The sequence below is a fragment of the Lissotriton vulgaris genome, chromosome 9 (assembly GCF_964263255.1).
Source record: "Lissotriton vulgaris chromosome 9, aLisVul1.2, whole genome shotgun sequence".
NCBI classification, from domain to species: Eukaryota; Metazoa; Chordata; class Amphibia; order Caudata; family Salamandridae; genus Lissotriton; species Lissotriton vulgaris.
Genome location: NC_141697.1, coordinates 1163221873 through 1163248388, shown reverse-complemented (window position 1 = coordinate 1163248388; position 26516 = coordinate 1163221873). Strand labels below are relative to the sequence as shown.

Here is a 26516-nt window from a genome sequence, read left to right as displayed (position 1 = left end):
TACCTTGCACCCTTCTCCCCTCCACCTTGCACCCTTCTCCCCCTCCCCGTTGCACCCTTCTCCCCTCTGCCTTGCACCCTTCTCCCCTCCACCTTGCACCCTTCTCTACCTTGCACACTTCTCCCCTCTGCCTTGCACCCTTCTCCCCTCTGCCTTGCACCCTTCTCCCCCTCCCCGTTGTACCCTTCTCCCCTCCGCCTTGCACCCTTCTCTACCTTGCACCCTTCTCCTCTCTACCTTACGCCCTTCTCCTCACTGCCTTGCACCCTTCTCCCCTCTGCCTTGCACCCTTCTCTGCATTGCACCCTTCTCCCCTCTGCCTTGCACCCTTCTCCCCTCCACTGTGCACCCTTCTCCCCTCTGCTTTGCACCCTTCTCCCCCTCCCCGTTGCACCCTTCTCCCCTCTGCCTTGCACCCTTCTCCCCTCCGCCTTGCACCCTTCTCTACCTTGCACCCTTCTCCTCTCTGCCTTACGCCCTTCTCCTCTCTGCCTTGCACCCTTCTCCCCTCTGCCTTGCACCCTTCTCCTCTCCACCTTGCACCCTTCTCCTCTCTACCTTGCACCATTCTCCTCTAGACCTTGCACCCTTCTCCTCTCTGCTTTGCACCCTTCTCTACCTTGCACCAGTCTCCTCCCTGCCTTGTACCCTTCTCGCCTCTGCCTTGCACCCTTCTCCCCTCTACCTTGCACCCTTCTCCTCTCTACCTTGCACCCTTCTCCCTTCTGTCTTGCACCCTTCTCCCCTCTGCCTTGCACCCTTCTCCCCTTCCCCCTTGTACCCTACTCCACCTTCACCTTGTACCCTGTTCTACCTTGCACCATTCTCCCCTCTGCCTTGCACCATTCTCCCCTCTGCCTTGCACCCTTCTCCCCTCTGCCTTGCACCCTTCTCCCCTCTGCCTTGCACCCTTCTCCTCTCTGCCTTGCACCCTTCTCCCCCTCTGCCTTGCACCCTTCTCCTCTATGCCTTGCACCCTTCTCCCCTCTGCCTTGCACCCTTCTCTCCCTCCGCCTTGCACCCTTCTCTACTTTGCACCCTTCTCCTCTCTGCCTTGCACCCATCTCCTCTCTGCCTTGCACCCTTCTCTACCTTGCACCCTTCTCCTCTCTGCCTTGCACCCTTCTCCTCTCTGACTTGCACCCTTCTCCCATCCCCATGGCACCCTTCTCCCCTCCCCAATGCACCCTTCTCCCCTCTGCCTTGCACCCTTCTCCCCTCCGCCTTGCACCCATCTCCCCCTCCCTGTTGCACCATTCTACCCTCTGCCTTGCACCCTTCTCCTCTCCACCTTACACCCTTCTCCTCTCTACCTTGCACCATTCTCCCCTCTGCCTTGCACCCTTCTCCTCTCCACCTTGCACCCTTCTCCTCTCTGCCTTGCACCCTTCTCCTCCCTGCCTTGCACCCTTCTCGCCTCTGCCTTGCCCCCTTCTCCCCTCTACCTTGCACCCTTCTCCTCTCTACCTTGCACCCTTCTCCCTTCTGCCTTGCACCCTTCTCCCCTCTGGCTTGCACCCTTCTCCCCTCTGCCTTGCACCCTTATCACCTCTGCCTTGCAACCTTTTCCCCTCTGCCTTACACCCTTCCCCCCTCCCCGTTGTACCCTTCTCCCCTCTGCCTTGCACCCTTCTCCCCTCCGCCTTGCACCCCTCTCTACCTTGCACCCTTCTCCTCTATGCCTTGCGCCCTTCTCCTCTCTGCCTTGCACCCTTCTCCCCTCTGCCTTGCACCCTTCTCCCCCTCCGCCTTGCACCCTTCTCTACCTTGCACTCTTCTCCCCTCCACCTTGCACCCTTCTCCCCCTCCCCGTTGCACCCTTCTCCCCTCTGCCTTGCACCCTTCTCCCCTCCACCTTGCACCCTTCTCTACCTTGCACACTTCTCCCCTCTGCCTTGCACCCTTCTCCCCTCTGCCTTGCACCCTTCTCCCCCTCCCCGTTGTACCCTTCTCCCCTCCGCCTTGCACCCTTCTCTACCTTGCACCCTTCTCCTCTCTACCTTACGCCCTTCTCCTCACTGCCTTGCACCCTTCTCCCCTCTGCCTTGCACCCTTCTCTGCATTGCACCCTTCTCCCCTCTGCCTTGCACCCTTCTCCCCTCCACTGTGCACCCTTCTCCCCTCTGCTTTGCACCCTTCTCCCCCTCCCCGTTGCCCCCTTCTCCCCTCTGCCTTGTACCCTTCTGCCCTCCGCCTTGCACCCTTCTCTACCTTGCACCCTTCTCCTCTCTGCCTTACGCCCTTCTCCTCTCTGCCTTGCACCCTTCTCCCCTCTGCCTTGCACCCTTCTCCTCTCCACCTTGCACCCTTCTCCTCTCTACCTTGCACCATTCTCCTCTAGACCTTGCACCCTTCTCCTCTCTGCTTTGCACCCTTCTCTACCTTGCACCAGTCTCCTCCCTGCCTTGTACCCTTCTCGCCTCTGCCTTGCACCCTTCTCCCCTCTACCTTGCACCCTTCTCCTCTCTACCTTGCACCCTTCTCCCTTCTGCCTTGCACCCTTCTCCCCTCTGCCTTGCACCCTTCTCCCCTTCCCCCTTGTACCCTACTCCACCTTCACCTTGTACCCTGTTCTACCTTGCACCATTCTCCCCTCTGCCTTGCACCATTCTCCCCTCTGCCTTGCACCCTTCTCCCCTCTGCCTTGCACCCTTCTCCCCTCTGCCTTGCACCCTTCTCCTCTCTGCCTTGCACCCTTCTCCCCCTCTGCCTTGCACCCTTCTCCTCTATGCCTTGCACCCTTCTCCCCTCTGCCTTGCACCCTTCTCTCCCTCCGCCTTGCACCCTTCTCTACTTTGCACCCTTCTCCTCTCTGCCTTGCACCCATCTCCTCTATGCCTTGCACCCTTCTCTACCTTGCGCCCTTCTCCTCTCTGCCTTGCACCCTTCTCCTCTCTGACTTGCACCCTTCTCCCATCCCCATGGCACCCTTCTCCCCTCCCCAATGCACCCTTCTCCCCTCTGCCTTGCACCCTTCTCCCCTCCGCCTTGCACCCGTCTCCCCCTCCCTGTTGCACCATTCTACCCTCTGCCTTGCACCCTTCTCCTCTCCACCTTACACCCTTCTCCTCTCTACCTTGCACCATTCTCCCCTCTGCCTTGCACCCTTCTCCTCTCCACCTTGCACCCTTCTCCTCTCTGCCTTGCACCCTTCTCCTCCCTGCCTTGCACCCTTCTCGCCTCTGCCTTGCACCCTTCTCCCCTCTACCTTGCACCCTTCTCCTCTCTACCTTGCACCCTTCTCCCTTCTGCCTTGCACCCTTCTCCCCTCTGGTTTGCACCCTTCTCCCCTCTGCCTTGCACCCTTATCCCCTCTGCCTTGCAACCTTTTCCCCTCTGCCTTACACCCTTCCCCCCTCCCCGTTGTACCCTTCTCCCCTCTGCCTTGCACCCTTCTCCCCTCCGCCTTGCACCCATCTCTACCTTGCACCCTTCTCCTCTCTACCTTGCGCCATTCTCCTCTCTGCCTTGCACCCTTCTCCCCTTGCCTTGCACCCTTCTCCCCTCTGCCTTGCACCCTTCTCTGCCTTGCACCCTTCTCCCCTCTGCCTTGCACCCTTCTCCCCTCCACCGTGCACCCTTCTCCCCTCCACCTTGCACCCTTCTCTACCTTACACCCTTCTCCCCTCTGCCTTGCACCCTTCTCCCCTCTGCCTTGCACCCTTCTCCCCCTCCCCATTGTACCCTTCTCCCCTCTGCCTTGCACCCTTCTCCCCTCCGCCTTGCACCCTTTTCTACCTTGCACCCTTCTCCTCTCTACCTTACGCCCTTCTCCTCTCTGCCTTGCACCCTTCTCCCCTCTGCCTTGCACCCTTCTCCCCTCTGCCTTGCACCCTTCTCTGCCTTGCACCCTTCTCCCCTCTGCCTTGCACCCTTCTCCCCTCCACTGTGCACCCTTCTCCCCTCTGCCTTGCACCCTTCTCCCCTCTGCCTTGCACCCTTCTCCCCCTCCCCGTTGCACCCTTCTCCCCTCTGCCTTGCACCCTTCTCCCCTCTGCCTTGCACCCTTCTCCCCTCCGCCTTGCACCCTTCTCTACCTTGCACCCTTCTCCTCTCTGCCTTGCGCCCTTCTCCTCTCTGCCTTGCACCCTTCTCCCCTCTGCCTTGCACCCTTCTCCCCTCTTCCTTGCACCCTTCTCTCCCTCCGCCTTGGACCCTTCTCTACCTTGCACCCTTCTCCCCTCTGCCTTGCACCCTTCTCCTCTCCACCTTGCACCCTTCTCCTCTCTACCTTGCACCATTCTCCCCTCTGCCTTTCACCCTTCTCCTCTCCACCTTGCACCCTTCTCCTCTATGCCTTGCACCCTTCTCTACCTTGCACCCTTCTCCTCCCTGCCTAGCACCCTTCTCGCCTCTGCCTTGCACCCTTCTCCCTTCTCCCCTCTACCTTGCACCCTTCTCCTCTCTACCTTGCACCCTTCTCCCCTCTGCCTTGCACCCTTCTCCCCTCTGCCTTGCACCCTTCTCCCCTCTGCCTTTTACCCTTCTACCCTCTGCCTTTCACCCTCCCAGTTGCACCCTTCTCCCCTCTCCCTTGCACCCTTCTCCCCTCTGCCTTACACCCTTCTCTACCTTGCACCCTTCTCCCCTCTGCCTTGCACCCTTCTCTGCCCTGCACCCTTCTCCCCTCTGCCTTGCACCCTTCTCCCCTCACCGTGCACCCTTCTCCCCTCTGCCTTGCACCCTTCTCCCCTATGCCTTGCGCCCTTCTCCCCCTCTCCGTTGCACCCTTCTCGCCTCTGTATTTCACCCTTCTCCCCTCTGCCTTGCACCCTTCTCCCCTCTGCCTTTTACCCTTCTACCCTCTGCCTTTCACCCTCCCAGTTGCACCCTTCTCCCCTCTCCCTTGCACCCTTCTCCCCTCTGCCTTACACCCTTCTCTACTTTGCACCCTTCTCCCCTCTGCCTTGCACCCTTCTCTGCCCTGCACCCTTCTCCCCTCTGTCTTGCACCCTTCTCCCCTCACCGTGCACCCTTCTCCCCTCTGCCTTGCACCCTTCTCCCCTCTGCCTTGCGCCCTTCTCCCCCTCTCCGTTGCACCCTTCTCCCCTCTGTATTTCACCCTTCTCCCCTCCGCCTTGCACCCTTCTCTACCTTGCACCCTTCTCCTCTCTGCCTTGCGCCCTTCTCCTCCCTGCCTTGCACCCTTCTCCCCTCTCCCCTCTGCCTTGCAACCTTCTCCCCTCTGCCTTACACCCTTCTCCCCTCTGCCTTGCACCCTTCTCCCCCTCCGCCTTGGACCCTTCTCTACCTTGCACCCTTCTCCCCTTTGCCTTGCACCCTTCTCCCCTCCACCTTGCACCCTTATCCCCTCTGCCTTGTACCCTTCTCCCCTCTGCCTTGCACCCTTCTCCCCTCCAGCTTGCACCCTTCTCCTCTCTGCCTTGCACACTTTTCCTCCCTACCTTGCACCCTTCTCCCCTCTGACTTGCACCCTTGTTGGCCACCCACTTGCACCCTTCCCACCCAATGGAGGGGGCTGCCACCTGGAACAATGGCACCATTTCAAAAGCACGATGGACTAGGGCCAGCCCTGACTGGACCCACACCAGATGCACTGGCGATCCGGGGGGGGGGTAACTGCCCCCCTGCGGACGCCACTGCGTTCTAACAAGAGTGCTTACCTGAGGGCACCATTTTGCTGCCTCATCCCTTCTCATATGAGCATTGCCCTGCAAAATGCTGTCTCTGGGGCCCCCACCCCATCCTTGTCCTTGTCTCTTCTCAGAGGATCAGAGCCCTGTGGGGAATGCTCGCTCTGGGCCCCCACCCCATCATTGTCCTTGTCTCTTCTCAGAGGATCAGAGCCCTGTGGGGAATGCTGTCTCTGGGGCCCCCACCCCCATCCTCTGGACTGGCTAGGCTCTGACTGAAGAGAAACAATGTAAGTTGTTACATTGTTTCTCTTTAGTCACCTGGAGGGGCTCAGAGCAGGCTGCAGACAGCCTGCACCTGCTTTAGAGGGAGAGAGGCTTGCTTTAGTGCAAGACTCTCTCACAGCTCTCACTGAAGAGCTGAGGGGGCCCAGGCCCCCTCCATTTACTGAAGAGAGTCCTTTGCGGGGGAGGTGGAGAGTCGGAGAGAGCTCTTGTCTACGATGGTGAATCCTGCTCCTGGACGGTTGAGGCGGTCCTCCATCTGTCAGGGATGGCTAAGGCGATGTCGGGGGCGTTGGAGGCGTTAATCCAGGTTTCTGTAAAGAAGGCGACGTCTGGCGAGATGATGTCAAGGAGGTCCCAGATCTTTACGGTGTGTCTGTGCAGGGGGCACACATTGAGGAGGATGCACTTAAGGGCTTTGGTGTTGGTGTTTGGTGCGGGGGCCATGGAGGCGCGGTCGGAGGTGAAGGAGAACTGCCCATGGGTGTTGTTTGGCGTCGACCGCTGGCAGTTGTTGTTCCTTCTGGGGTTGAGTGCGAGGATGGCAGCGAAATTGTATAGGTGGGAGGTTACAGATCCAGGGTTCCTGGCGCTGGCCGCGGTCAGGTCACGGACGGGCTTCCCTTTGTCGCGGACGGGCTTGCCTTTGGCGCATTAAGTATGAGAGGGGAAGGGAAGAGCAGCTGGGAGGCGGGAGTGGGAACCGGTGGGGGGGAGGGGCCGCAGGGGAAGCAGCGCCTGGAAAAGGGCACGGAGAGCAATGGGCACTGAGAGAAAAACAGGAAAAAAAGAACACAGGCACAGGTACAATAACAGGAAGGGCACAATAATATGATAGTAAAAGAGGCTAGAAGGAAGACAGAAAACAGGCACAGAAGATAGAAAAACGGCACAAAAACAGAGACAGACAACAGCGGCCACCAGAAAAGCAAGGCTCTCCCACTGGACCACCAGGGATGAGGAGCAGGCAGGAGCCTGCGGGTGGTGGGGGGCCTCGAACACCTACCTGCATAGGGGCAGCAGCGCAATCACAGAGCTGCTGGGGAGGAGAGCAGGTCTCTGACCAGGAAATGGTGCTGCTGTATAGGAACTTTTTAAAGGAAATTAAGGTGAAAAATGCACCATTACATCACTGTGTTATAAAACTTTTGCAGAGAAGATGAGTCCAAACAACACCCATTTGGAGGGCTGGACTTGCTTGCACTTCATCAATATACTGAAATATTTTGCTAGTGACTATTCTGTATCTTTTACTTTTAAGCCAATGTATGTGATAATAGTAGTGTATAACTCACACTTTGGCCTGTTCCAGTCAGCAACTTTTCTTGGGGAAAAATCCATCTTGCTTGCTTCCTTGGCATTGGATAGTTTGGGGAGGATATTTACACCAGCTTCTTTCAGAGCTCACCAGCCAACATTGGTGCAGTAACCAGGCAGGGCCTTGAGTAATAGCTAAAAGGGGGTTATTTAAAAGAGTTACATTAACCTCTTCTTTGGAAGGCAATTTCATTTGATAAACAGGAGATTAAACCAGTATCTTAAAATCTTGCTGAATCATTGTAAATGAGGACATTTTAAACAAGTGTTTATGGAATATTGTTTATGTAGGGTATTTACCAGGAGCATCAAAGTGCGAACTTCAGCCAAATTGGGGATATTTCCCTCCTGACATAAAAAATTGGCCCTGAAAAAGCCGGCCAGCTGGGAGGAGGAAAGTGAAGGCCAGAGAAATAGGTGAAAGCTCCCGCACCCTGAAACACGCAACAATGCGGGAATGAAGATTAAAAATTAGCAGAGCAGATAAATACAGGTAAAAACTACATTCAGAACGTTTAAAATTGTATTAAAATTAAGCGTAGTTAAAGCACGAATTAGGCGTCTGCCATTCTGGCGTTTCTGCCCAGTTCTTACCCTGTCGAGCTGACTACAATTTACACCACTACTGCCATCCACCGTTCATGACCTCACATTTGACATCACTCATGACAAGTTAAAAAGCCTTCATGACTGTCATCATTCATGACGTCCCAGTTTCTGGCATATCCATACTAATATAATAAAGAGAGAGCCCAAACCTTTGGTAATCTCAGGAACCACAGCACCAATCACAACACCCAATACAGTGTTGGCAAGGGCAGTTGCAGCAGAAGGACATAGGCTATGCAGACGCCTACCATATACACATTTAAAAGGTAAAAGAACCGTGCCAGCAAAGTAGTCCCTTGTGAGCGTGTCTGCATTGTGCTGTGGGCGTGTGCTGGGGGCGTGACAAATGATGGGGGCGTGTGGTACGTTCCGCCCTTCATGTCATGTCTCATATTGTGTACTAATCCCACTCTGCTCCCTTTAAATACCCCTGCACCCCATAATCATAACCCACCCTTACTCCTTAAAATACCCCAACACCCTTAAAAACTAACCCATCTTAACCCTATAAATATACCCTGTACCCCAAAACTCAAATCTATCCCAAAACCCTAAAAATACCCCTGTACCCCAAAACCCAAACCTATCCCTAAACCCTAAAAATACCACTGTACCCCAAAACCCAAACCTACAACATAACCCTTAAAATACCCCTGTACCCCAAAACCCAAACCTACCCCTGAACCTTAAAAATACCCCTGTACCCCAAAACTCAAGCCTAGCCCTGAACCCTAAAAATAACCCTGTACCCCAAAACCCAAACCTACCCCTGAACCCTAAAATACCCCTGTACCCAAAAACCCAAACCTAGCCCTGAAACCTAAATCTACCCCTGTACCCCAAAACCCAAACCTAGCCCTGAACCCTTAAAATACCCCTGTACCGCAAAACCCAAACCTAGCCCTGAACCCTAAAAATACCCCTATACCCCAAAACCCAAACCTAGCCCTGAACCCTAAAAATACCCCTGTACCCCAAAACCCATACCTATCCCTAAACCCTAAAACTACCCCTGTACCCCATAACCCAAAACTATATCTGAACCCTTAAAATACCCAAACACCCCAAAACATATACCTCAGTACCCCAAAACATATACCCCTATCCCATACTTACCTTATCCAAACATTAAAAACAAAACATGCTTTTACCATTCATGCATTTACAACGAATTTTGCTGTAAATGTATGCGTGGGAAAAGCATATAAAATGTAATGCCATGCGTTATAATGGCATTGCGGAGTCATGGTACTTTCGTAATGAAAGTATGCGGAGTGATGGTATGCGGAAAGAAAGTTGCGGAATAATGGGTGTTTACCCTCCCTCGGTAAGTACATTGGTGGCACGGCGGCCCACATCTCCAGCAACATACTCATATTTTTTCATCACTGATTTGAAAAATGCACAGGTCTCTCTCTTTGATGGCCAGCACCGACATACACTTTTAGACACACCTCCCGCCACAAGTTCTAGAATTGCGAACTTTAGAGCTAGGGAGCTACGTTTGAATCTCGGCATCAGCTCAACATCCTGTGATTCCAGGCAAATCGCTTTGTCTCCTGTGCCTACCACAAATGAATGTGTTCTTCTGTAATGTAAACTGTGCTCATGCCATGTTGTCGAGTTTGCGCTATATAATATTGCAAGGAAAAATAAAGTAGGGAAACTCGAGTTCACACCCTACTGAACGCGCACTCTTAAGTGTATCAGCAGTGCACTGTGAATCGGAGCACTTCACAGGCCTGTCACAGATAAGAAATGCTATCAAAACGAAATCCTACAAAACAATATACTACTGGCCGGCAGGAATTCATACCCGGACAACGTCGGGACGGGCTGCTAGTATTAAATAAAACTATTTCTCCATCACATCCTCTCCTACAAAGACGCCCAGGAATTAATTTACTTTGTCATATTTTTATGAGAAACAATGACTACCTAAGAAAACCGAAAGAGGCAAATCTCCACTCACACTGGAAAATATTGGAAAAGGCCGAGAAGGGGCAGCAAAGGGGGTCTCTATACGTCACGAGGTGAAACAGTAACGCTAGAAAAACTCAGTATTTCACAGGAAACTTGGAACGTCAACAAAGAAAATGGTTATTTATGTATCAAATTATGTGACCACGTGTATGCTTGCGGCAGCGCTTTGTTGAATGTCATGCAAATTAAGTATCTGTGTGTAGCGGCCACTGGTCCCGTTTGAGGTTACCAGACGAGTTCTTTCCTTATTAATTGAATTGGATAATCGATATAGCGCTTAGCGAACAGAGACGACACTTTAGAGGGGGGAAATAAAAGGAATCCGCTGGATTTTAATCCAACACACTGCACCCTGAAACGCGTTTTTTTTGCTTCTAAAACAGCATTAAGGCCTTCAAAAACCCAGCATTCAGTGTGTTAGCTAGTGTCTGAAGTTATGTAGCTTAAACACGAAAAGTACATTTCTGGCATTCCCACAGTGGTATTTTGATTCCTCTGAGATTTCATATACTTAACGCAACAACTGGCATACGCAAAAAAAACGGCTTGGGTTGTTAGCTTCTTCAGTGGTTGTTTGTGTGCGCTGTGCAGAGAGGCCAAAGATTGGATGGGCATATACTCTGAACACACTATAACCGACAGGTAGGCACTGCAAAAAAAAGTACTGCTTTGAGCCTGAACACCAGAGCTCTTTAACGTGGCCGTTATAAACACCTGGAGGCGACTCCGCTGAAATTATGCACTTTACAAGAGCAATACGCTGAATAAAGAAAGAAAAGCGCTCAAACTCCTGAGAATTGCTTACTCACACACTGCAAGATTCAGTAAAACGTGAAATATAGAAGGGAACTAAATCACTGATATGGATTACCTTACCATGTTAATTTTTCAGAAATAAGCAGTGTTTTCCCAATAAAGGACATGAATATAGGGAGCACTGTCTGCACTAAAATACTAGCGGGTCTGAGACCCGGAGGGACCAGGCACACTTAAGGATCAGCACAGTAGTCGCGTGTTAGAAGCAACATTTTGTGCAGAGGCCAGTGCTCTGAGCTTGCTCACGTGCTGCAGAGACAGGCAACTCGATTTCCCATAACCATGTGATCGAGCGTGTCACATGACAGGAAAAAATGGCTGCGCCCATGGCCGGTGTGGTACTGCTCCCGTTGCTGAGTCTGGGGCTCTTGCTTGTACTCGGACCCTTGCCCGGGGGCGGCTCCTGTGGCTGTCAGGGGGGGTCCAGGGAGCACGGAGGGGAGCACAGCAAGCACGCGGCACACCGGTACTCCCGGGAGGCCAACGAGCCGCTCAGGGAGGAGCCGAGGAGGACGCCGCACCCGGAGGTGAGGACAAGGATTATTTGCGGCAGGGGGGTTCCGCAGTTTTGACTGATGAAGGGGACACAGAGACTATTGCTCCAGCTGCGGGAACCTTGGGGTCGTAGCGAGCCGTCATTTGCTTCCCGAGCAAGAATGGCCCCTCTTTAAAAACAAAATACTGGATTGCCACTCAAACGGGTTCATGTTGGCTAAGCGCCTAGATGACTTGTTCTAAATAGGACGGCACTAATGCATATAAAGAATACGAAGCCGTCCCCCCTGTTTCAAAACTCTGGAACTGGCATCTAATTTTTTTTTATTGTAACTATTCTCATTTTGATGTTCCGTTTCACAATTTTTTTCACTTACTAGCGATGAGACACCGTATACTTCACACAGGATTGCCTGAGATATATTTTGTCGAAAGTTAATGTTTGTTTTCTACGATGACCATGCTACATGATACAACGTGTAAGAATCTGGTTGACCAACGTATGGGTGTGTCAGTGTTTTGATCTGTAGAAGTTAACAGAACAGCACAAACTATTATGTATGAAAAGACTGCCATTCAAGATGTCTGTACTAATCCTTATCAGTGGTCTTTCTTTTTCATGGGGAAGGTACAATCCTGTAATATAGTGGTTCCCAAACTTTTTTGACCCGTGGCTCCCTTGACCTAATTGGCAGTGGCTCCCCACCATTTTTTTACGGGCGCACCGAAGTGCCGCGGCGCACACTATGGGAACCACCGCAGTAGACCTTTGTACCCTCTACCATTCCTATGTGACTCTTAGAATTTATCCATTTGTATCTCTTCCTTGAGTGACTTTACAACCTGTACATTTGCAATTTTTTCTATTTGTCTCTTCCCTGTGTGACTTTACTACTTGTACATTTGCAGTTTTTTTCTGCTTGTATCTTTTATGTAACGCATGTAATCCTAAGTCCTTATGTATCGCAACTGGTTCTTATGTAAAGCGCTCTGACACCTTCGGGTAATGTTCGCGCTATTAAATAAAACCAAAGGGTGTACGTTCTGATATGTATCTTATTGTAATGATTTTTCTGCTTGGTTTAAATTGCAATTACAGTTCACTGTCTCTCATGAAGCACACTTAAACCCTAGTCATTGAAAATTAAGACTGCATTTGGCAGCCTGTTGGCGGAGTTTGATTGGATGTGGTGTCACAAAAGCAGGTTGATTTAGAGTTGTTTGTCGCAAACTTTGTGCATGAAAATGCATCCAGAAAAAATCGGTGCGCAGAACGCAAATGCAGCTGATACAACGTTTCCATTGGCTAACTTGTAGAAATGTGTGGTGGCTCCTTTTGGAGGAGAATTTAAATGGTTTTAACTTGAGTGCACCCTATTAAGAAGCAAGTTACTAGTCTATTAACCTAACTCCCACTGTTAGCTCGAAAATGCTATGCTTGTCTAATGGTTGTTGTGGAAACTCGGGGACAGAGGTAATGCGGTAAAGCCTTCACCTCAGAGTTGCTCCTTGACGGTAGTTTTCAAAGTGTGACAACAAGCATACATTCCAATGAGTCCAGTGCTGAGGATCCACAATCATACGCATGCACTTTTTCAAAATCCCTATTTGCCCCCAACTTCACTACTTCCTGTTTCCAAAGTGCTTCCAGTTCAGCCTCTAGTGCTTTTCCTTTCAGTTGGGATCTGTATAGGAGCCTGAGGTTGCCTGTTGTTTTGATGATTTGCCACACATCATGCCTTCATTCTTTCGAGAGTTGTCTTGGAGAGGTAAAGTATTATCCGCGTAGGGAACTTCTGGTCGTAAGTCATAGCGCAATAGGGCTGCTTTCTTTAGGTGCTATCTTTCCCACGTAGTGCGGCGGCGGCCCTGGCTACTGATAACGGCGCACCAGGGCGCCGCGGAGCACAGTTTGGGAACCACAGCTGTAATAGACAAGAATAGAACAAGCGTCTCTGTACCAGTACGCCCCTTGGTCCCTGATACACATGTTCGTTTTCTGGACCAAATCACACAGTTTTCTCAATATGTCGGCTGTCATGGGTCCCTTGCTCACCTTGCCACTGGATTCAAGCTAACCTAGCTGAGGACGGCTGATTAGCTAGAAACCGCTCCCAGGATGCCTGTTTACGGTCCAGGTAAGACATGGCTTGGCAGTTCAGGCTGGACTGTTCCCATGAGGCACAGGTTCAGACTGATTTGCATATGGCCACGTCTGAACTGGGGTGGCGGAGTGAGCTAAAGAATGGTGATGGATTAAACCCAGATCAGTTGACTGGGGTTGAGTGCTTGCAATGTTCAACACTCCCTCCATCATCCCCTTTGGTTTTGCTTTGTTCGCCCTAAGTTGACAGGGTATGCCCGGACGTGGGTCCCTTGCTCACTTTGCCACTGGATTCAAGCTAGCCTGGCAGATGACGGCTGATTAGCCAGAAATCGGTCCCAGGATGCTTGTTTACGGTCCAGGGAAGTCATGGCTTAGCAGTTCGGGCTGGACTGTTCCCATGCTGCACAGGGTCAGACTGATTTGCATATGGCCACGTCTGAACTGGGGTGGCGGAGTGAGCTAAAGAATGGTGATGGATTAAACCCAGATCAGTTGACTGGGGTTGAGTGCTTGCAATGTTCAACACTCCCTCCATCATCCCCTTTGGTTATGGCTTTTTACCATTACAGCTTCACAGATGGCAATTTCTGTAAAGCTATAATCAATTATTGGTTTACCTTGTTTAGTGTGAACACAATTACATGTAGAATTATGTAAGCATACACTTTAAAAATTAAGATTATGAAAGATTCTATAATAAATGCATATTGAAGTTGCAATTGAATTAATAAGTGCATTGGATTGACTATAGATGATACTGCCAACAGGCTTTTTATTCGGTCTCTACCTATCCTTGATTACCTACCCTTGATACAGAACTTGGTTACCCTTCCGGGTTGGAATTATCACCGGAATTGGGCCTTTCTGACTTTGGATCCAGCCACTGAGCCCTGAGGAGTTGTAGAAATTTGTTTTGTCTACAACTAAACACTTTTCGGCTGGCTGTGTATTACCTCTACCAGGTGACCTATTAAGAAAAAAGGGAGAACATCAACTCCAGAACCGATGTGGGATGTTTTTCTTCATCATTATTATCAACAAAAGAGAGCCTACTATTGTGAATTTCTAAAAGACAAAAATGCCTAGGTGAGAAAACACACACAGTGACTGGACTATATATGTGGTCGAAAAAGTAAGCAAGGAGAAGGAACTATCTTCTAAAAGAACCCTCACTCACCCTAGTGGTGACATGCTTCATCATGGGGTTCGCCACATGAGGGACCGAATATCCCCCCTGTGTGCTTCGACGCCTGCAATTGCAGCAGAGCTGGTGTTATGATAGTGTGATGAGTGATCTGTGATTAGAGAATTAAAAGATCCCAACTGGACCCCAACAACTTTATTAAAGGGCCAATTGTTCACAATAAATAGTGGGGTCACTTAGAGGTTTAAATTAGAACCCTAGTGACTCAGTGTGGGTGGTCAACATGTTTCTGCTGTATATGCTATCTCAGCTCAGCTTTCTTCAGGACCAAATTAACAATCAAAAAAAGCCGTCCTCCGGGGGTCCACACACGTTAAGGTGTGCCCACACCGTTAGGACCGAACAGAGAAGACCAAAGTTTGATACTCTCCTTTAATAAACTCACGGTTTTACCCGCAGTCAGTGATCCTGCAATTTGCCTGGATACAATTCTGTCTGAAAAGACGACGTGCCACATGGACTCTCAGTGTGGCAATTTCTTCACGTCCCGTATTTATTTCAAACGGACGACTCGCCGCCTGGAACCTAGTTTTTCTATCACTGGCGTCCGGAGAAACATGTTGACCACCCACACTGAGTCACTAGGGTTCTAATTTAACACCTTGGCTGCTAGTGATATTTTTCTCCTGTGCTGACTATTATGTTTTCCCATTGTTCATGACGAGCTCAGCTCGTCATGAGCACAGCTCAACCGTGCCTCATGACGAGCTGAGCTCGTCATGAGCAGCGAAGGGGTTAAACCTCTAAGTGACCCCACTATTTATTGTGAACAATTGGCCCTTTAATAAAGTTGTTGGGATCTTTTAATTCACTAATCACAGATCACTCATCACACTATCATAACACCAGCTCCACTGCAATTGCAGGCGTCGAAGCACACAGGGGGGATACTCGGTCCCTCCTGTGGCGAACCCCATGATGAAGCATGTCACCACTAGGGTGAGTGAGGGTTCTTTTAGAAGATAGTTCCTTCTCCTTGCTTCCTTTCCGTTTGTTTTTTGACCACTTATATAGTCCAGTCACTGTGTGTGTTTTCTCACCTAGGCATTTTTGTCTTTTAGAAATTCACAATAGTAGGCTCTCTTTTGTTGATAATAATTATGATTGAGGGGTAGGAGAGTAGCCTGTTATACCCTTTCTCTCAGGTTGTATATACACATACATGTTTTTCTTCATCGCCAGAACTTTTACTTAACACATTGGTCTTTTTATTGTTTTGAGTGCGCAGGACATTGGCTCATTTGTGATTGTGTGGTGTGCTTCACACAAATTGAGGGGTTTGAGGGTGTCCCCTCCCTGCCAGCACCACTGATAATATTGGATACTGAGTACTGATCTTAACGTCAATAGTGCATGAGCGCCAATACTGCCTGTATACTAAAACCCGTTTCTGTCTATAAAATGCAAACATTCACCCCCAGTCACAAAGATTCGGATTTAATCCATCGTTCTTTTGCTCACCACCCCACCCCAGTTTGGACCCAGCCATATGCAAATCAGTCTTGACCCTGTGCCTCATGGGAACAGTCCAGCCCAAACTGCCAAGCCAGGTCCTCCCTGGATCGGAAACAAGCATCCTGGAACTATTTTTGGGCTGGACTGTTCCTATTGGGCCCAGGGTCAAGACTGATTTGCATATGGCTAGGTTCAAACTGGAATGGCATGGGGAGAAATAAACGATAGATTTAGGCCCAGATCTCTGTACTGTGGTGAATGTATGACCTTGTTCTGCATTTAGTCCATCAATTGTTCTTCTTGCAATCGTCACCCCGACCGGGACAGGTATGCCCAGACGTGGGCCCCGTGCTCTCCATGCCACTGGATTCAAGCTATCCTGGTTGATGAGGGGTGAAACCCCAAAACCGGTCCTAGGATGCTTGTTTCCGGTCCAGGGAGGACCTGGCCTGGCATTTCAGGCTGGGCTGTTCCCATTGGGCGCAGGGAGAAGACTGATTTGGGTCACAGTCTGGTGGTCCGTTCCGACAACCAGGTTATGGTGGCTTAGCTAAATCATCAGATGGGATCCTTTCCAGTTGTGGCTTCCCTGCTTTTTCATTGGGTAGAGATTCATTTACAGTCTCTGGTGGCGGCTCATATCAGGGGTGTGGAAAATGGGGTGGCGGACTCTCTCAGACCGTTCTTTCAACCTTCCCAGTAATTGTCTCCAACGAGGGAAGTTTTTCTTCAGCTGTGCAAGAGGTTTGGTTTGCCTTTCCTTGACTTCTTTCCTTTGCAGCTCAATGCTTAAGTTCCCAGATTTGTACCTCTGTCTGCAGGAGGGTGCCTGGGGGTTGACGCTTTGACCCTCCCATGGCTGGATAAACTATTGTATGCTTTTCCCACAATTCTGTTAATTCCCAAGTTTCCAGCTAGGCTGCTGGGGGGGTGGGGGGGGAGGGGGGAGGAAGCACGTCTTCTGGTGATGATGGTTCCGTTTTGGTCCCGGCCCTCTTGGTTTCCCAGGCTCAAGTTTCTGGCCTTTGAGACTCTTTGGATGATCCTGTGTTCTCCCTCTCCTCTCTGGTCATCTCACTTCCTGTCTCTACAGAGTCTGTGTCTCTCTGTTTGGAATTTGAGAGGTGCAGTGTTTGCAGAGTAGGGGTCTGTCTATACATTTAGCGAATGCTATCCAGCCGTCCCTTAAACCATCTACTTGTAAGTCCTACGAGAGAGATAGGGTAGTTGGCAGTGTTGGTGTCATCCTCTTCTGCTGTCACCTCTTGATTGTAATTTCAAAGAGGTCCTACAGTTTTTATGCTAGGTTTGGTGACCTAGTGGACTAATGCTCCACTGGAGGGACCTGTGTTTGACCTCATGGTCATAGGTTCAAATCTCTGAGTCCACTCAGCCCTTTCTTCCTTTTGAGTTCGATAAAATGAGTACCATTGAGTTGGGTAACAATAAGCATTTGTTATTCAGTACCAAGATACCCGTTGCGGTGAACGTGCGCTTTAGCATTTGGCGGTTTCTTCTCTACTTGCCCATTTGGTGACTATTATGGCATTTCAGTCCCCTTGTGGGCTGATGTGGCAGATTGGGTGCCGCGGTTGTTGCACAACTTTTCTCTTTCTCGCCCTTTGGTTAAACCTTTGTAGGATTTGTGTTTTGAAGGCCCTGGTTTTAGATCATTCTGAATCTTTGGATTGGGTCGACTTTAAGTTTGTGACTTTAAAGGTGGTGGTTTTGGTGGGCATAACCTCTGCCAGGGGCATTGGTGAATTGGGAGCCATGTTGGCTTGGGAACCTTTTTTGACATTTTCTGATGGTGTTATTCTTCGTCTGGATTCTTCTTTTGTGCAAAAGGTTGCTCCCCAGTTTCACGACTCGGGAAGTGGCTCTTTCAGCTCTTTTTTCTGAGTCGGGAACTACCATGGAGGATCAGCGATCTTTTTTGGACGTGAAGCGAGCTTTTAGTCTGCTTGGATATGACTAAGGGCCAGATGTAGGTGGCCCAATACCGGTCGGTAACGGCCGAAATTACCGAATTTCGGCCGTTACTGACCGGTATTGGACATTTGGGATGTAGGTGGCTACATTTTCAGATTCGGTAATTTTAACAAATCTGAAATGTAGAGAGCACTCAAATGAGTGCATTGCACAGTTAAGGATTCAGTATTTACCACCAAATAAAGGTTGGTGGCAAATATCGGAAACCTTAAAAAAAAAAGAAGCAATTTTGTGCTTTTTTTACTGTACCATGTGGCAGACATACATGCCCTTAGGGCATGCATGTGTGCCACATGTGCACCTATGCACTATTCAGGGGTGCAACAGGGTGTTAATGTGACACCCTGCCACCCTTGTAAGTCTTCCCCCTATTTACCGAATCGGTAATTCTCTTTCATTTCTATGGGCCTCCAGGCCCATAGGAATGAATGGGGAATACCGAATTTTACCGATTCGGTAAAAATTACAGAATCAATACCTACATACCATTTACCGATTCTAAAATACCAAATCGGTAAAATTCGGTATTTTAGAATCGGCAAATAGTATTAACCTACATATGGCCCTAAGTCTTTTAGGAAGACTGACTCTTTGTTTGTGGTGTTTGATGCTTCTTCCTGGCGAGACAAGGCTTCCTTTTTATCTATCAGTAGGTGGATCAATCAGTTCATTTCTCTGTCATATTCTTTGTCGGGGTCTCCTCCTCCAGTGGAGGTTCAGAGGCAATTGACTCAGGGGATGGCTGCTACCTTATCAGAATTGAAAGAGGCTGTCCATCTCTGAGATTTTTAGGGCAGCTACATGGGTGTCCTCTAATACATTTGCTAAGCATTACAGGCTGCAAAATGTTTTGGGTGGTAATTTTTGCTTTGGGAGTTTTACATGTGGTTATTTCATGAAACACGCGCTCTTGCCTCTATGACTAAATTACTGTGGGGTGCTGAAATCAGTGTTTGTGTATCCTCATGTGAAATCTGCTTCCCAATGAATATCAGGTTGCTCAGCTTGGGTATTCCCACTTGTAATGAATGGGACGAGGACATGGGGAACCTGAGCGTACTGTCTTATTAAATCAATCAATCACTTGTTTGTTAAGCGCTACTACTCACCCGTGAGGGTCTCCAGGCGCTGGGGGAGTGGGGTTTCGCAGGTTCTAGTCCATCAAGGAGGGGGGTCTGTTGAAGAGCCAGGTTTTGAGGTTTCTTGTGAAGATGGGGAGAGATGTTGTCTGACTGAGGTGGAGAGGGAGGGCGTTCCAAGCTCTGGCCGCGAGGAAGGAGAAGGAGCGGCCACCTGATCTGTCTTTTTGGTGCGAGGGACCACGGTGTAGGAGAGCTGGGCTGATCGTAGGGTACTTTGGGGTGCGTGGAATTTGAGTCAATTGTTCAGGTATGCTGGTCCGGTGTCGTGGAGGGCTTTGTGAGTGTGGGTGAGCACTTGAAGGTGACTCTAGCTTTGAAAGGGAGCCAGTGGAGTGTGTGCAGGTGCTGGGAGATGTGGCAGTGTCTCGGCAGGTTGAGGACCAGTCAACTTACTGGTAATCTTCATTACTCCTGGTCCTGTTGTCTTCATCCCATTCACTACGCCCCTCCCTCCTGGACAGACCGCCTTTATTGGTGGGGGCATGGTAGTTCAGGAAAAATGCTGGGCAAGTACCTCTTAAGTACCACCCTGTAATAGGGGGTGGGACAGGGTACACAAGTATTCCTCTGCTCTTTTTTTCTTCTGTCCGGTGAGTAAATGTTCTCACTTGTAATGTACAGGACGAAGACAGTAGGACTAGGAGTAATGAAGATTACAGGTAAGTAACCGGATATTCTCTGGCATTCTGAGACCATGTCGAAGCCATCGTGTTTGTAGCTAGGTTGCTGATAACCGCCGTACACCTCCGTAGTCTCAATCACGACCCGCGTACTTGCTCTAAATACCCCCCAGCAGCATTTAATCAGACAACCAACAGCAGTTATTGTATGTGACTTTAATTGTAGATAATGCTGCACTTAATTTACAATTAGGTCAGTGACCTCAATTCTTTGTTTTGATGAGTATTCTGTGAGTGATGCGCTTTCTCTACTTTGCGAAAAGGGATCCCTTTTCATGTTTACAATCTAGCTGTTTCAGATACCATTCAGTATTGGCCATGGGTCAGCAAGGTATTCCTGTTATTGTGTTCTGGTATTGTGCCTTTGAGAGAACTTGCTCCCAGAGGCTGACTCATTTGGTAGCTGTCCAGAAATATACAGTTTGTTTAGTTTGGCTCTTAGAAGTGGTTCTGTGGAAAAGTCTGCAAGTGCTGTACTTCGCCATCCTACCCTCACTTAAATGCATCATTTGCCCAACTTTTGTATGTAAATATTCCTCTCCGTTTCTTTTGGCTGTGTTTGTTCTACAGTGCTGGAAGTTTGAGAGACCTATTTGAACTCTCTAGAAATCTTGGCCCATATCCCTCACTCTGACACACACATTCACTTATGCATTAGCAGCTTCTCACAAAGCGATGGGCTTGTAGCTCACAACAACGCCTGCTGCAGCGACTCAGGGTCATCAGTTGCCATGGCAGATGGGTTTATATCTTTTCTTCCAGATGGGGCTCAGATTGTAAACTTCCTGCGATTTGCTTATTGGCTCGGGAACTTAAGTCCAATGTTACTTATTTCAGTTGCCTCTTGTCTCTTAAACAAACAAAAAATTATATATATATACAGGCGCAGCCCTCCTGCGTACAATAGGCTCTACTATATGTACACAGATGATACACAGCTAAGGTGTCGGCTTCCCAAAGAAGGATGTATGCCTGGAAAAAAACACTTAACATATTGTCTATCCATGATGCTTCGGTGGATTACAGCACACTTTCTCAAATTAAACCTATTCGAGACTACATTTCTGTTTGCTTCTTTAAGGATCTCTGTGTGGATTGCAATAGTTGTGCCCTTACCCATGGGTGTCAAGCCAACTCCAGCAAATCACATGTGCGAATTGGGGCTGCCTATTTATACCAGGATGTTGCTGGAAAACCAAACCACCAGGGCGATCAGGTCCTGCTATTTCCATCAAAGGGTCCTCTGTAGATCATCCAGTTTATATGTCGCCACCTCCACGTTACCATAGTCGGTGCCATAATCCAATTTAGTCTTGAGCTTCGGAGACAATATTCAATAGATTGCAGCTAACTCAAAGCGAAGCAGCTCTTTTTTGGTTGGTTTTAACAACTGGGTCCACGTCTCCTCCACGAATGTATGATGTTACAATGCATGCCTTTACAATGCAGTTTTTACATCGCAACATCCTTTACAACGTATTCTTTTACATTGCATGCCATTACATCGCATTTTCAGAAACTACCTTTACAACGCATTCCATTACTTCGCATTATACCTTTACAACGCATACCATTAGAATGCATACTATTACATCACATTTAAGGTAATTGTTCGATAGTATAGGGGTAAATATTACTATTCCCACTCCAGTGAGTGCAAAAGTAGGGTAAGTGTTGGATAGTGTAGGGGTAAAAAATACTATTCTAACTCCAGGAAGTGCAACTGTAGGGTAAGTGTTGGATAGTGTAGGGGTAAAAAATACTATTCTAACTCCAGTGAGTGCAACAGTAGGGTAAGTGTTTGAAGAATCGGAGTTTAACCCAGCGGCGTCAGGGGCCCGCCTAAGATCTTCGAGTTCACCTGTCTTGGTATACAGAGACACAGAATACTTCTGGATGGCATCAGAGACCAAGTTTATTAGCTGCAGCTAGTAACAGTGATCCTAGAAATACATCACGGTGTAAATTCTCAGGAGACTGCTCATTTTACGAAGGCGAGACATCTCCTTTTATACCCAATATTCACATTATAAATGTACACCCACTGCACAAATTTCTAGCCAATAAGGCACATTTTCTTTTTTTTATTTCAGTAATTTTTTATTGAAAAAAGAACATATTTACATGGTGCAGAGTGAAACACATGGGGGATGAGAAAAGACAGGGAAAAGACGCCCCGGAGGGGGGGGGGCAAGCATTGTCTCGATTGGCTTGTGTCTGTTTGTTCATGTTCTCATGCTTGCTGCTTCTTCTTCTCGTCAATCCTTCCCCCATACCCCTTACAGACTGTCTGATTGTCTTTTCACTCCCCTGGTGGCGTGAAGAGAAGAGAGAGGTGTAGAGATATAGAGAGTAAAGAGAGAGTGGAGGCACATTGTGTCGCAGAGTAGGTGATGCATGTGGTTTATGCAGTGTTGCCTAGTCTGGACGTTCAGGGTGGTTTATGAGTGGACAGGTAGTTGTCTAGCGACAGCCACATCTCACTTTTTTTTCCTGAGTTCGGTAGGCTGTTAGTTGTTATGGTATCGGCTCCTCGTAGGAATATGACCCATTGAACCAGGCTTTAAAAGTGGCCTTTGCTGTGTCTTTCCAATTGTTCAACACCGTCTTGACCGCCGCTGTGAGCAGGAGGTCAATCAGGTCCCTGTCATTTTCGGATGTTATGGAGGGGTCGGTGTACCCCAGTGCTAGATAGTGAAAGTCCAGTGTTAGTGTGGCGCCTGTTACGTCATTAATTAGAGTGTTTATTGAGTCCCAGAATTTCCTGATCTTGGTGCAGTGGAAGAGGAGGTGTGCCAGATCTCCCTTCTGCCCATTGCAGTTCCAGCAGGAGTCGTTTTCTCTGATACCCATGGAGGCTAGGCGTGCTGGGGTCCAATAGGCCTTGTATATCAGCCAGAATTTTGTCTGATCTAGAAATGTTGTCACCTTTCTTCTCGATGTGGAAGACCAGAGGTCAGCCCTATCCTTCTCACTGAGCTCTCTTCCTGCCGCCGCTTCCCAATGGGTTATAATTTTGTTATTTAGTTTAGAGGTTTTGGGGCACAGGGCTCTGTATATGTGCGCTACTTGGTGACCTATTATGTTCAGGCTGGTGGCGTATTGTAGTATTGATGGGGTGAGCTTGTTTATGCCTGCTTTGGCGATTGCCACCCTTATTTTAAGGAAGTTATATAGCTCTGCACTGTCAAACTTGTATTGCTCTTTGAGTGTGTCAAAGGCTGTTTGATTTCCTTTGTTCTGTAGCTGGCCCACCGTTGTTATGCCGTGTCGGTACCATGGGTGCATGTCTAGTATGTTGTTCCTGTACTTTATTCTAGGGTTGTGCCAGAGGGACTCTAGTTGAGTTTGTCTGGTGCTGGTGTCTAGTAGCTTATCTATTCTTACTAGGGCCAGTCTTGTGTTCCTTAGGATTGCATTTTTGTTGGTTTGCGGGGTGTAGTCACTCTTTGGGGTTAGCCAGTACAAGCCTTGTTTTGCCATGCAGGCTGTGTGAAAGCTTTTGAAATTTGTTATGTTAAGACCTCCTATTGCCTTGGGGAGTCTGAGTTTCTGAAGGCTGATTCTGAGTTTCTTTCCCCTCCATAGGAATGTGTTAAGTAATTTGTCCAATTTTTTGTGAAAGTCAGATGTGTTAGTTAGTGGTAGCATGTTGAGCATGTAGTTAACCATAGGGGTGACCATCATCTTGATAGTCTCTACTTTTCCCCACCATGTAGTAAATGTGGGTGACCATCCCTCGAGCTTCTCCTTGATTTTGTTTAAGATTGCTTGTTTGTTCTGGTCTAGTGTGGTTCGCAGGTCTCTTTCGAAAAGGAGGCCCAGGTATTTGATGGCTTTCTTCTGCCAGGTCAGACCAGAGGTTCCCAGTGCTGTCTTGTTGGTGTGGATGTTCAGTGGTTTACACTCAGATTTCTCTCTGTTGAGTTTGTATCCAGACACCTGTGCATACTGATCTATAGTGTCCATTAGAGCTTTTATAGATCTTTCTGGGTCTTCTGTTACAATGAGGACGTCGTCCGCGTATGCTGCTAATTTGAATGATTCTCCCTCTACAGGTATACCCCTAATGTCTGGGTTTGATCGTATCATGTTGAGTAGGGGTTCTATTGCCAGTAGTAAGAGGGCCGGAGATAGCGGACGGCCCTGTCTCGTTCCACGTTTTAGGTCTAGCAGATCTGACGTGCCTCCGTTCACTACCACCCGGGCTTGGGGGTCGTTGTATAGGGCCATTACCATCTTCCTGTAGTTGTGGCCTAAGCCGAATTTTTGCATGCATTGGTCTAGGTACGGCCACGACACTCTATCAAATGCTTTTTCTGCATCGAGGGCGATCATGACCCCGCGTTGTTGCTTTTGGTCGCGTGGTTGATTACGTGGCAGAGTAATCTTGTGTTGTCGTGGGACATCCTGTTCTTCAGGTACCCCACTTGTGCGCAGTGTATGAGGGAGGGTAGGTACGTGTTGAGTCTGGTAGCTAGGATCTTGGCATACATTTTGCAATCTACATTTATGAGTGAGATCGGTCTGTAGTTTTTCGGGTGTTGTGTATCTTTGCCTTCCTTTGGGATCACTATAATGTTGGCTTCAGCCATCGATAGCGTCATACGCCCTTTGTGTACACAGCTTGTGAACACTGACGTCATCGTTGGCCGGAGTGTGGTGATGTAGTGTTTGTAGAACTTGGCTGTGAAACCATCTGGCCCTGGTGCTTTATCTTTTAGAGTTTTGACAGCTCTTTCTATCTCTTTGCTGGTTATCTCTGAGTCTAGTCTTTCCCTCTGCTCTTTCGTCAATTCTGGTATTGTGATGTGTTTCAGGAGTTCTTTCCCCCCATCTACACTTAACGTGTCGTCTTTTTTGTAGAGCTGCGCGTAGAAGTCCTTGAAGGTGTCAAGTATTCCTTTGTTCGACGTGTGTGATTTGTTCGTGCTTTCCCTGACGGCTGCTATTGTGTGCTGTCTCTGTTTGCCTTTGAGGTACGATGCAAGTGCTTTACCTGCTCTATTGGCCGAGCATAAGTTTATTGCTTTGTATTTGTTAGTCCAGGTCCCTGCCCGCTCGCTAAGGATCTTGTTCAATTCATATTTTTTCTTTGTTAAAGTCGTGAGGGTGTTCCTGTCACCTAAGTTGGCTATGTGTCCTGATTCTAGTTTTTTGATTTCGCTCTCTAGGTCAGTTATCTTTTTGCCTCTCTCTCTGTTCTGTCTTCCCTTGATACTGATTATGGTTCCTCGTACCGTGGCCTTCAGTGCGTCCCACAGCGTCTCTCTTCCTATGTCTGGGCTGTCGTTATTTTTGAGGTAGTCTTTTATGGCAAGTTCTATTTCAGTACTGCTGGTTGTGTTTTTGAGTAGGTCATCATCAAATCTCCATCTTCGTGTCGGGCGTTCGTTGTGTTTGCCCGTTAGTGTTAGGCGGATATGAGAGTGGTCTGAGATCGTTCTTGGACCGATCTCTGTGTGTTCTATGAGGTGTGTGTGTGTGTGTCTGATATGAGTATATAGTCAATCCTGCTGTAGGAGTTGTGTGGGTTTGAGTAGAAGGTATACTCTCTTCCATCTGGGTTTTGTAGTCTCCATGGGTCTGCTAGCCTTAGTTTTGTGCAAAGGTTCCGTAGCGGGTTGCACATCTGTGTAGTCTGGCTCTGTCTTTGTGGGTGCCTGTCTATGGCTGGGTCCAGTACTTGGTTCATGTCTCCAGCTACTATTTGGAGCTCTCCTAATGGTAGTGCCTCCAGTTCCTTGCCTATGTGCTCCCAGAATGCCTTATTCTCGGTGTTGGGGCCGTAAATGTTTGCCACATGTATAGGTTCCTCTCCCCTGAGCAGGCTGGTGATTAGTAATCTGCCCTCTGTATCTTTCTTTGACTTGGCTGGTGTGAGTTTTGACTTTTTACTAAGTATTGTGATGACCCCGTTCTTTTTGTTCTTTGCTGGTGATCCTATTACGTGACCTATCCAGCTGGCCTTTAGGCGGTCTATGTTTTCTTCCTCTAGCCTTGTCTCCTGCAGGACATAGATATCACTTTTTAGCTTGGCCAGGTGTTCTAGGACCTTCCTCCTTTTAACTGGGTGGTTGAGGCCTTTAACGTTCATTGACACTACCTTGATGTCCGTCATGAGATTGTGGTGCGTGTTGTGTGTCATTTTCTGTTCTTTCTGAGCTGGCTGTCTGCTTGGTTCCTTTGCCTACTTGTCTTAGTTCTGTGTTCTGGTTCGCTGTATAAGGAATAGAAAAAGGGTGTAGAAAGGTAGGAAAAGAGAAGACAGTAGTATCAACCCGTGTGTGTGTTCCCCGCACCCCCCTCCCCCCTTACCTGCATAGTGGGTGTGCGACAACAAAGTTCCTTTGCTCCGCGTCCACCTGAGGTAGGTTGGTTGCTGATTCCGTATTCCTTCATTGATCAGCGATGGTCCGTTCCCAAGTCTCTGAGTTCTGTGCAAGCTCTTTGGGTTGGCGTTCCTTCCTGCTTTAAAGTTGGCTTTTGTCGTTGTCGCCTGGCCCATTTGAGTGTCTTGTTTAAGCTATGAGGTAGTTGTCGGTTTATGAGGTAGTTGTCGGTTTAGTGTTGTTTGTCTTGGTCTCCTAGGCTTTTAGGCTGGGAGTCTTGAGGTCGATCAAAGTTCTTGATTTTGAGGTAGATTCTTAGGGTCTATTTCCGTTTATAAAGTTTCAGTCCGATTTTCCTTCATCGCTTGGTGAGGCGCTTCTTTTTGGGGCGCTTTGGCCTTTCGCATCCATATCTTCGGTCGGTGGTTCTCTCAAGTAGCGTCTGAGTTCCTCTGGGTCCTCAAAGACCATTGATCTCCAATTGTCCGTGAATTTAAATCGGGCA

At 48.9% G+C, this 26516-nt stretch overlaps 1 protein-coding gene across 1 annotated transcript in view; it reads left to right on the top strand.

The window, feature by feature from the left end:
• Window positions 1-10894: 10894 nt before the first annotated feature.
• SUMF1 (sulfatase modifying factor 1) overlaps window positions 10895-26516 on the top strand; it is a 305071-nt gene continuing 289449 nt past the window's right edge. The window contains exon 1 of the mRNA XM_086939208.1: window positions 10895-11131. Coding sequence (XP_086795334.1) covers window positions 10919-11131 — 213 coding nt within the window. The 5' untranslated portion in view covers window positions 10895-10918. The remainder of the gene's footprint in view (window positions 11132-26516) is intronic.